The 12,143-nt window shown below is 41.4% G+C and overlaps 1 protein-coding gene across 1 annotated transcript in view; it reads right to left on the bottom strand.

Annotated features, from left to right (window-relative positions):
- Positions 1–12,143, bottom strand: part of fat4 (FAT atypical cadherin 4) — a 146,660-nt gene that overhangs the window by 9,907 nt on the left and 124,610 nt on the right. Inside the window, exons 13-16 of the mRNA XM_056472055.1 lie at positions 8,108–8,193; positions 5,065–5,244; positions 4,296–4,420; positions 2,055–2,272 (exon numbers count right to left, since the gene is read on the bottom strand). Of these exons, the coding sequence (XP_056328030.1) occupies positions 2,055–2,272; positions 4,296–4,420; positions 5,065–5,244; positions 8,108–8,193 (609 nt within the window). The remainder of the gene's footprint in view (positions 1–2,054; positions 2,273–4,295; positions 4,421–5,064; positions 5,245–8,107; positions 8,194–12,143) is intronic.

Raw genomic sequence — 12,143 nt, 5'->3', positions numbered from 1 at the left:
TCACTGCAAAAAAAACTAAAAAGATTTTTTTGTCTTGTTTCTAGTCCAAATATCTGCAAATTCTTAAATCTAGAAGCATTTTCTAGACAAGCAAAAAACATCTTTCCTAAATCTTGTTTTTCATTTTGACATCAGATTATTTTCTCACCTCATTGGCAGATTATTTTGCTTGGCCTAAGGTAAAACTCACTTATTCATTCATTAAATTTCCTTTGGCTTAGTCCCTTTATTCATCAGGGTTCACCACAGCGGAATGAACCGCCAACTATTCCAGCATATGATTTACACAACTTCCAGCTGCAACCCAGTACTGGGAAACACCCATACACACTCATTCACACACACACTCATACACTACAGCCAATTTAGTTAATCAATTACCGGAGCACCCGGAGGAAACCCACGCCAACACAGGGAGAACATGCAAACTCCACACAGAAGCACCAACTGACCCAGTCGGGACTTAAACCAGTGACCTTCTTACTGTGAGCCCAACTCACTTAATGTTGACATTATTTTTTAAAGCAAAACTACATGTGATAATCAGACATGGAAAACTAATCTCCCCATTAAAAAGAAGGAGCCGCAGTGAGACTCAAACTGATTTAAGGATCCAAGAAATCTGGAAATGGAAAAAAGCGTCCTGCCAAGAGGAGTGTCCTGAAGTGATGTTTGGGATGCTGATCTACAGCGAGCGGCTGCTGTCTGCTGCTGTGTGTGTGGAGAAAAGTGGCTCTCTGCGGCCTCACTCTTCTCCAGGACGTCCCATCAGACAGATCTGAAGGCTGAATTATACTTCTGCATCCGGTGATCGCTATAAGCATGTGTGATGTACTGTAGCTGTGCATTTATACTTCTGTGTTCTGTTTGTGTTGCTCTGACAATAACACTTCCACAACACTGGCCGGCAGTGAGGTTTCTATATGTGTCCAGGTGTGTATTTTTTTGTTTACACTGGAAATGCACCCAATGCTACCCTAACCCTAAACCTACAGTAACATAAAAATAGTTATTAATATATACAAAAGGGCGGCACGGGGGCTCAGTGGTTAGCACTGTGGCCTCACAGAAAGAAGGTCACTGGTTTGAGTCCCGGCTGGGTCAGCTGGTGTATCTGTGTGGAGTTTGCATGTTCTCCCCGTGTTGGTGTGGGTTTCCTCCTGGTGCTCCGGTTTCCCCCACAGTCCAAACACATGCGCTATAGGGGAATTGATCAACTAAACTGGCCTTAGTGTATGAGTGTGTGTGTGTGTGTGTGTGTGTGTGTGTGTGTGTGTGTGTGTGAATGAGTGCCTATGGGTGTTTCTCAGTACTGAGTTTAGGCTGGAGGAGCATCCTCTGTGTAAAACATATGTTGGAATAGTTGGCGGTTCATTCTGCGGTGGCGACCCCTGATGAATAAAGTGATTAAGCCAAAGGAAAATGAATGAATGAATGTATAATATTGATGTGTGCAGACTGTGAGTATCCATCCGAGACTCGAAATGTGTTAATCCCTCGTGACTCTTCCTCACTTCCAAACCAGCCACAAAGGTCTTAAACGCTTAATATTACAGATTAATGAAGCTCGTCCTTTACTGCAATCGGCCTTTGAGGAGGTATGAATGTAGAGAAATTTAGAAAGGCATGTGACGCCATTTATTTTGTCATAATTGTCATAATCATTGAAATGCAAAATGCAAACTGTATTTCGAGTAATTGCACAGCCTTCATTAGTATTATTATGGTGGACTCGTAGCGAACTTGACTTTAAGTGACTTACACTTCTTTCGCTCTATAGATGATTTGTTCAGACAAGTGTATGGAACATTAAAATAGTCCAACCATGAAGAGAGGAAGGCATTGACAAGCATCTCCATCTCTTCCCATATATTGAATCCTCTGTATGGACTGGCATGAGTGGTTTGCTTGGTTTTGTCAAGCAAACGATGCATCAATCTCTGATAGTATGTTTGGGAAACGCACTGCAGATCTGCATCTACACACACACACACACACACACACACACACACACACACACACACACACACACACACACACACACACACACTCACCCTCAGTGTGGTGTAGTTGTAGCTCTCCTGTGCGTGCAGCAGTGTTCCTGATCCGCTGCGGGTGCGAAACTTGAGCTCCAGACTGCTGTGCTGCGGGACGCTCCGGCCGGGACCCTGCAGCGCTCGCTCCAGCAGCACGTCCCTCTTACGGCTCTGACTCAAAGCGTAATCCAGCCGCCCAGAGCCGTCCAGAGACAGAGCTGTGTCTGCACTGATGTCTGCGAAACACAAACACACACAACTGAGTTCATCTAGACGCAAACACACTTACAGGGGTGGTCTAATGTTATGGACCCTTTACACGTTTCTCCGCAGCAGAAGTGGTCATAGTTGGTGAACTCAGAGTGCAGTGAATGAGAGAATCATTATTTTACAATAATATTTGCTGAAATAATAAAAGAAAAACTCCACGATGGTGTTATCAAGAGTTTCAGTACAAGGAAATGAGTAGTGTGAGACTGATAACCAACTCAGGCTCATTCTGAAAACATACCCCTATATACATTTCTGGAGAGCGCCAAATACATCCCAGGAGCTCCATTTTTTTTTTTTGCAGGTTTTGTTTTCGTGAATGCACCAGAGGGTGCTGTGTACACTTTTTAGATCTCAAATCTCTCTCGCAAGTGCCATTTGCACCTGCTGTTCTCACGTAAATCCAGCAGTGGCCGCTGTCGACTGACTGACTGACTGACTGTGACTGACTGACCCACACTCCTCCACCCCTAAACCCAACCAAAAGTGTTTCCAAAAGCACCGATTGACCCGCCCACCCCCGTCCCTAAACCCAACCAACAGTTTTAAAAAGCAATCCAGTAAAGAAAAGCTGTCGCCTGATTTTTACCACATTTTCAGATTTTACCACATTCTCACCCTGTTATTTACTTGCATATTTTATTTTTTTGACTTCTGTTTTTGTCTTAAGCGCTTTCTGGGACCGTTCTTAGCCAGACTTGAACCTCGTCGTTGTGGTCAACTCTTCTCTGCACCTCAAGTCTGCTGACGTACACGGTAAGCTACTGGACAAACTGGTAACAGTGGTAAAACCGTCCATATGGAGGTAATCGGTCAGCTGGTAAGCTTGAAAAGCGTAGATTTTAAAGACGAAATGCAGCCATATGCACCTCTGGCTGCATAATTCACCATCTCCAGAAATGTATATAAGGGAACGCTTTCAGAATGAGTCTATATTGCTGATAACAGCACTTAAAAGAGAGAATAATGTCTAATTTACTGTCCTGCACCCATAGACACTGCAGTACATACACCTCACATAAGCGGTGATTTGCTTTTTGTAATTTGATGCTAATATGATATAATACATACAGAAATACTAATAAATGTACATGCATTAAAAAATATCGAATATCTACACATCAGAACAGTACAAAAAGGTTTCGTTTCATTCATACAGAGTTATTTACACTGTTGGACTTATCCGAAAGTCTTACTTCAAGGTGGTTAAGAATTTAGTGGATGCGTATCTGAGAGAGAGGAAATTCTTGATCTCATGAGTGCTGTCTGTCACCCCAAAACAGTGATTGGCCGAGAACGAGTCCCTGGTTTAGGTTTTAGTCCCTGTCTGATCTGGTTTGGCCATAGTTCATTTAACACCCGTTTACCATTGCTTTTAACTTAGATTGATTATTTTTGTTAATTTAATCATCCATTTGTACTGAACCCTTCATATTTTATTGTTTTATTGTGGTCTTTTTTTACTATTTTTATTGTTCTGCTTTGTTACTGTTTGCCTTGTATGCGTTGTGTTTGAGAAAAGCGCACTATAAATAACATGTATTATCATTATATTTATTATTATTATTATTATTATTATTATTATACACACATAAGGTTAAAATATTTCAGGTCTCATCAGAACGCATCACTATTTCTATGGTGATTAATCTGATTTATGATACACCGCAGCCCCATAATGCACTACAGTGGAGATGAGAGCTGCTGGATTTACTACACGTCGATACATTAACCTCTCCTGAACTACTTTAACTGGGAGAAGAATAGAGCAAACCTTCTGATCTAGTTTTTAGTCACATAGAAATAGCTGCTGGAGCTTTCTAGGATCACAGCTGAACTACTGAAGACACGTGAAGTGTTTTGAGGAGGTTTTTAGTCTTTCCTGGTTGTCTCAGGACCCATAGCTGTCTACGGAGGATTGATTGATTGATTGATTGATTGATTGATTAAATGCCTTAAGATTTAGTTTGAATGATTTTAGACACTCACATTTCCCGCAGGTGGGTCCGGTGAACCCGTCTGTGCACTGGCACTGCTGCCACGACCACATGTCCAGACAGGTTCCTCCATGTCTGCAGGGCTCTGAGACACACGCAGCCTCCAGACGGGGGCATCTGTGGAGGACAAAAAACCTTCTCAGCAACACAACACAACATTAGCATATATGCAAAAGAGCTGCTTTCATTTCAAAGCAAGTCACCTTGACATGAGACAAGCTCTACTCTAAATGCTCCAGAATATTCACACATATATCATCATAAACAGCCTCAGCCAGCACTCGTTCTGCTTTCACACAGAGCTATGTGTGTGTGTGTGTGTGTGTGTGTGTGTGTGTGTGTGTGTGTGTGTGCTGGTTTGCAAGGATAGAAATTTGTGTAATGACATGAGTATGACCTGCTGTAGGTTTACTCTTTTAAAGCTCCCGTGAATCTTTGACATATTTTCAATTAAAACATGAAGAATGGGAGGGGCATATTGTAGCCCCTCCCCTTTTTAAAATTAGCCAATTGCGTTTTTTAATACACAAAGGGGTTGAGCTCAAGCGCATCAAATGAAAAGCAAATGAGAAGCATTTTGAAGGGGGAGGGGCATAGAGTAGCCCCTCCTATTTATCCAAATTAACCAATAGTATTTGTTTCACTCACAGCTCTGCCAGTGAGATTGGTTGAGCTCAAGCGAATGTGTGTGTGTGTGTGTGTGTGTGTGTGTGTGTGTGTGTGTGTGTGTGTGTGTGTGTGTGTGTGTGTGTGTGACGGACCTGTCCTGGATGCCGTGTGAAGCTAGAGCTTGCGATGGTTCCAGCGGTCGTCCATTGACTGCGAACTCCATGATGCATCCAACGAAATCATGTGTGGAAACCTGACCGCTGCGGTGCAGGAGCGCTTCAATAGAGCGAACACCTCCGACCGACAGACGATTCGGCTGGACATCCAGAATCCTGCAACAACACAGCACTATCAGACAGAACACAATGGGAGAAATGGGAAAATAGGAATAATATGGGACTGTAGTGCGCTTCAAACTTGCCGGAACTACTTTAGCTGTGTGTTGTCAGTCATTTTAATCCAGCATTAATCTAAAATATTCAGAACGCTTAAATGTGATGGGGAACATTTGATTCTGTTATTAATTGCTGTTTAGCTTGTTGCTAAACTTTATAAACTGTTAACAAAGTTAGTTGTTGAGATTTTCCATCATGTTGTGCTTTAGCTGCAGATGCTAACCTCACAGCAGACTCCACATGGCGTGTTATTTTATGCATTTTCATCATATTATTGTGTTTAGGGAGTGAATTGACTGAAATATGACAGTAACAGAGTCGACACATCATTAATCCGAATCATTTCACACAGATGAATGAGGGTTATCATTCAAAACTGTTTCATTGAAGCTTTTGAAAAATAATAGATAAGATGTACACGCTATTAAAAAGCAGCCGATGTAACAGAGTTGACCAGATTACAGAGACAGACACTAAGGAGTAGTGCTTAAATCTGATTTGTTTTGTCAGATCTGATATTAGTGCGTGGCTGTTCACACTGTTGTTATAAATGTGGCAGATTTCCAGTGTGAACAGCTCATGAGCCTAAACTGATCCAAAAGTACAACTTAGCACAGCACATAACTGTGTATGGTGTATGAAGTGAATAAAGCACGTTGTCAGATCATGTTTAATATGATTATTGCCATTTTCACAGACATCGCTGTGTGTTTTATGAACTGTAAATGTTGTTTTGCTGCTACTAATGTGTGTTTTAGTGTTTGAAACCTAACCTAACCTAAGTTTTTTTTTTGTAATCGAAATGATAACTTGTCATTTATGACAAGCGTGGTCTGCGTCTCTCTGACCAAGGGTTCATGAGCAGCTGCAGACTGCTCACGCATGGTTCATCTGTGAGTCTGATAACAGGGTGTCATGGTGGATCAGTGGTTAGCACTGTGGCCTTACAGCAAGAAGGTCACTGGTTCGAGTCTTTCTCAGGTCAGTCGGTGTTTCTATGTGGAGTTTGCATGCTTTCCCTGTGTTGGCGTGGGTTTCCTCAAATGGACCATCAAAATGATGGTTACCGAGTCGATGAACTAAAATTGGCCAGTGTGAATGAGTGTGTATGGGTGTTTCCCATTACTGGGTTGCAGCTGGAAGGGCATCCGCTGTGTAAAACATAAGCTGGAATACTTGGCGGTTCATTCCACTGTGGCGACCCCTGATTACTAAAGGGACTAAGCCGAAAAGAAAATGAAATGAATGAATGAGTCTGATAACCTAGCCTACTGTTCATTCATTTTCATTCATTATAAACAACATAGGCTGTATGCAGTCAAAACTCATCGAAGTGAAAATGAAATGTTGCCTACAGACTTGAAGAATTTTGTCCTTAACAATGAAAAAAGTCAAAAAACAAAAGCATTAACCTGTTTTAAGACTTGTCACGCAGTTTTCCTTTCATATTTGGTTGTGTTAGTGTATTATTTAAGTGAAATATAGCCATTTCATGTAGGCCTGTGTATTTTATTCTGTTTATGTATGCAATTTGACCATGGTGGTGTATTCAATTTAACTGAACGACCCTTTGTTTTGGATTGGTCAGGGCCAGATTAACCAACGGGTATTATGGGTACAGGCCCAGGGGCCCCTGCGAGGGGGAAAAAAATGCTGATTTTGGAGTGTCTATTTAGGCTAAGTGCAAATAGCGCGCCTTGTTGGAATAAGCTAGTTAAACAATTCACAGCCATCACCGTTTGATTGACAGAGACAACATAACTATAGAGCGTAACAGACAGCAGCCTGAGTGGTGTTGTTCATAAAGCGCAATGCAACATGTTTTAACGCGATCGATCATGAACTCGGTTCGAATCCAGCATCTGGTGAACACGTTCTTCTTTTTTCCCCCACTACATATCAGATTTGACCTACTCTTCATCATGAGGAAGACAAGCAGGAATCATTAATAGGTGTGTGTATTATGGAAGACTCAGATTTATAGAGCTGGATTGGAGAGGTGTTATATCCAAATCATATGCGTTATAAGTGTAAAGAAGTCCTACATTAAAAATACCCTTAAGAATACATTTTAGCTCTGCTTCAGTGAACTTAACAAAGTTTATTAAAATCCATTCATTTTCACTAGTTGTATTAGTATTTTTGTTTTTAAAGTGTGCTTTAAATGCTGTAAAAATAAGTTAAATCTTTGCAGACTAGAAATATATGTACTGTATATCATTTATTTTAAAAATGCAGGCAATACATTATAGATTAATGTTATTAAAAAAATATTAACTACAGGGGTGCGACTAGGTAGGGGGCCTACAAGACATTGTGCCCAGGGGCCTCTGAATTCTTAATCCGGGCCTGCTAATGGCTAATGAGCACCAGTTGCCATTCAAACAATATTCAAAGTACACAATTTTTTTAATTTTTGGGCTAAAGTATTTGCCCCATGTGTTATTCTATGCCACTAAGAAGTAGAGGATGTTTGCAGCAAGATCCAGTACAGGATAATGATGTTTGTCGATCAAACATTTAGTAAAAGTCACACGAATTCCTTCATAACCGTCTGATTTAACACCACAAATAAAAGTGGCACAAATCAGAAGTGCAAACATCAGACTGCATGCGGTTTGGGCTGTTCACACTGTCATGACAAAACCAGATCTGAGTCACATGTGGGCAAACAAATCTGATTCGGGCCACATTTAGCTGCAGTGTGAACGTAGACTAAATGTGTTTTTTATCATTGAAACGGCAATTTTATTCATTTATTGTGTGTGTGTGTGTGTGTGTGTGTGTGTGTGTTTCTCACCAGTCAGTATGAACAGCCACATTGCTGACAGCGCAGTATCCCGATTCCTGCTCCTCTCCACACAGATCAATGGTAAGAGACGCCGCCTTTAACACACACACACACACACACACACAGCGTCAGATGACACTCAATAATCATCTGTGTTTGAACACAGTTGTTCACCTGAACGCTTCATCATTTGTGTGAATATGTATTCATCCTCCTTCAGGAGTCAGTGACGGCTGTCAGATGAAGACATCATCCATCAGCAGAGGAAGAGACCCTAGACCCAGATGCTGGAGAGTAAATCTCTACACACACACTCTCTGCTGATCGCTCCTGTCCTCTCACTGCTTTATGAGTCCCGTGAAGGCATCGATGTATTTGTGTGTGTGTGTGAGAGAAAGATCTCAGTGTGACCTCATACCACAGCACAACCTCCACATTCAGATAAAACACACACTCCACTTCCTTCACAGAGGAGTGTCAGACTATAAAAAGAAAATCCTTCACTAACAATGGAAAAGAGACGTGTGTGTGTGTGTGTGTGTGTGTGTGCAGCTGATACACTGTTACACACACTTCCGGCTCAACTCCACAGTCAAAAACACACACACATGCATGCACACAGGCATACAAGCACGCTGATACACACACAGACACATGCAACACACGCAACACACACACATTCACGCACACACGCATACAAGCTAATGCATGTGTGCATGCACACACAAACGCAATGCAGTCACACACATACATGCACACACATGCACAAACACTAATGCATGCGCACACACATGGAACACATACGCATGCACGCACACATTCACGCACACACACACACACACACACACCCACATGCAACATGCATACACAACACACACGCAAACATAGCAACACACATGCATGCACGCACATGCACACACTCATGAACACACACAGACACATATGCAACGCACACACATTCACGCACGCACACACACATGCACAAACGAATGCATGTGCGCACACATGCACACACACACACACGCATGCTCACACGCGCACACACACACCCACATGCAACACGCATACACAGCACACACATTCACGCACGCACACACACATGCACAAACGAATGCATGTGTGCACATACGCATGCTCACACGTGCACACACACACCCACATGCAACACGCATACACAGCACACACATACATGCACACACAAGTCTAGAAACAGGACAAAGATTCTCAGCAAGAGAAGCAGTGTGTGTCGTGTATTTTCCATCAGTGCTGGACTAGACTGCAACCTTGTGGAAATGTGGGGTCAAAGGTCATTCTGAGACTGTATTTTACATCAGTTTGGCTTTGAGCAGCTTTAGTGGAGGCTGTTTGGAAGCTCATAGAGCGGGGGGGGGGGGGCTGTGTGTGTGCTGATTTCTAATTCTCTGTTTATAATCTATCAAGCCTCAATGTTGCGACACACACACACACACACACACACACCGCAGAACGCAGTGAAAACCCAAACGTGGCTCTCGATAAACTCCAGCTCTCCTGTAAACACAGAAAGCGAGAGTCGGGGACGGCGTGCCAGAATCCTGCGCATCTGGCTGCAGGGGTAAACTGGGCCAGCTGAACTAAACAACAGCACCCTTGACTTTACATTCACAGCTCAAAACGAGGAAGACAGATAACCTCAATTAAATGAATGCATGTTACAAATGAAAAACTCTTATACGCTGATTTAATGAAAGATTTCAAGCTGCATGTGGACTCACTGCAGTATATGCTGTTCTTCCTCACAGTTTGTGTCTTGTTTCTAGTCTGAATAACTAAACATGCTTAAATCAAGAAGCGTTTTCTAGACAAGAAACACATATTTTCTTGCTTTCAGGAGTCCAAATGAAGTGAGTTTTCCCTTAAAACAAGCAAAATAATCAGAGAAATGTTTGCTTTGACTTTAGATTATTTTCTTACCTGCAGATTATTTTGCTTGCTTTAAGGAAAACTCACTTCATTTATACGTGATGTCTAAAAACAAGAAAATCTCTGTTGCAGAAATAGCTTTTTGTCTTGTTTCCAGTCCAAATATCTAAAATTCTGAAATTAGGAAGCATTTCTAGACAAGCTGAACATATTGCCTTGTTTTCAGAAATAATGAGGCAAAACTGAATTCACTAGTCGCTTAAAGATCAATCAGCAACATTTCCAGGCACTCAATTGACATGATGCATGGTTGCATTTAATTTAATTGATTTAACACTCTTTCAAGTTGCAAACATTACCTTGAAGAGATTTGTTGACAATCACTCACTGCATGCAAAAAATGCACTCAGTTTTTGTCATTTCTAGAGCAAATATCTACAAAAAATCAAGACAAGAATAAAATATAGTCTTATTTTCAGAATGAATGAAGTGAGTTTCTCAAAACAAGCTGAATAATCTGCCAATGGGGGAGTGAAATCTTGTTTTCACTTTGATCTAACACTATTTTCTCTTATTTTGCTTGTTTTATGGAAATTTTCATTCATTTTGATGTATTTCTGTAATCCAGACAATGCTTTTCTAGAAAATGCTTCTTAATTTAAGAGTTCAGATATTTACAAGACAAACTCTGAGTAATTAAAGCATGTTTTTCAATGTAAACCCAACGTTGAGTTGCATTTTTTCAACATTTTTACTATTTTGAAAATACACTTTGAATTACATTTTTTAACCCACACATTGTGTTTGTCTATTTGACACCACGTTGGGTTAAACATCCCTTTTTTTAACCCAGAGAGCAATAACTGTGTGTAACTTAATTAATATACTGCATGTTATTTTAAAATTCAATCTCTGCACTGCGAAACAATTCCAGGAACTTCAGTTGAACTCATGCATCGTTGCAATTTAAAAATTCATTCATTCATCAGGGGTCACCACAGCAGAATGAACCGCCAACTATTCCAGCATATGTTTTATGTAGCGGACGCCCTTCTAGCCCCAATCCAGAACTAGGAAACACACACTCATTCACACACACACACACACACACACACACACACTCATACACTACGGCCAATTTAGTTGATCAATTCCCCTATAGCGCTTGTGTTTGGACTGTGGGGGAAACCGGAGCACCCGGAGGAAACCCACGCCAACACGGGGAGAGCATGCAAACTCCACACAGAAACACCAACTGACCCAGCTGGAACTCAAACCAGCGACCTTCTTGCTGTGCTAACCATGCTGTCACCATGCTGCCCCATTCTAATTAATTGATTTAACAAAATACTTAAAGTTGCAAACATGATGGGATTTGTTGACATAATCACCTAATACTGTATACACTGCCAAATAATCTCATGTCAAAAGGAAAAATAAGATTATTCTGCTTGTTTTAATGAAAAACTCCCCTAATTGTGACTCATTATTTCTGAAGGCAGGACAGTTTGTTGCTTGTCTAGAAAATGCTTCTTGATTTGAGCATGTTTAGATGCTTAATTATTTAGTTGGACTAGAAACAAGACAAAAACTCTGAGTAAGAAAAGCAGTTTTTGCACGAGCCGAAGACAGCGTGCCAGAATCCAGCGCATCTGGCTGCGGGGTAATCTGGGACGTCTTAACTAAACAACAGTACCCTTGACTGTCAGAGTCCGGCTCTCTCCACGGGGGGAAAACAAGGGGCCGTGTATGACTTTAACATCTGCTCAAGCTCACGTCTAGAGAGAAAAAAAAAGAAAGGAGTCCTACAGAACCACCGAAGTGACCCACATCCGCTTCTCCAAACACACGGATCAGGTTCTCTTTATTGCACCGCCGGGGCCGGTTCTCAGGCCTTCACTGAGGCCCACGACACACTGGAAAAATGCTCAGGGAATATCAGTGGGAGAGCACAATGCTGAGTAGTTGCATTACTTTTACCAATGCATGATAAACAACTACAGACTGATAAGAGTTTAGCCTTAACACTGTTCTAACAACAGGAGGAGATGCCAGAAACATGCTATTTGTTTGAAAATGCCTTTCCTACTTAGAGTTTTAGTCTTGTTTCTAGTCTAAATATTTAAAAATTCTCAAATAAAGG

Source organism: Danio aesculapii, chromosome 14 (genome assembly GCF_903798145.1).
Source record: "Danio aesculapii chromosome 14, fDanAes4.1, whole genome shotgun sequence".
NCBI classification, from domain to species: domain Eukaryota; kingdom Metazoa; phylum Chordata; class Actinopteri; order Cypriniformes; family Danionidae; genus Danio; species Danio aesculapii.
The sequence above is the reverse complement of the archived record's forward strand: the minus strand, read 5'-3'. Positions and strand labels throughout refer to the sequence as shown.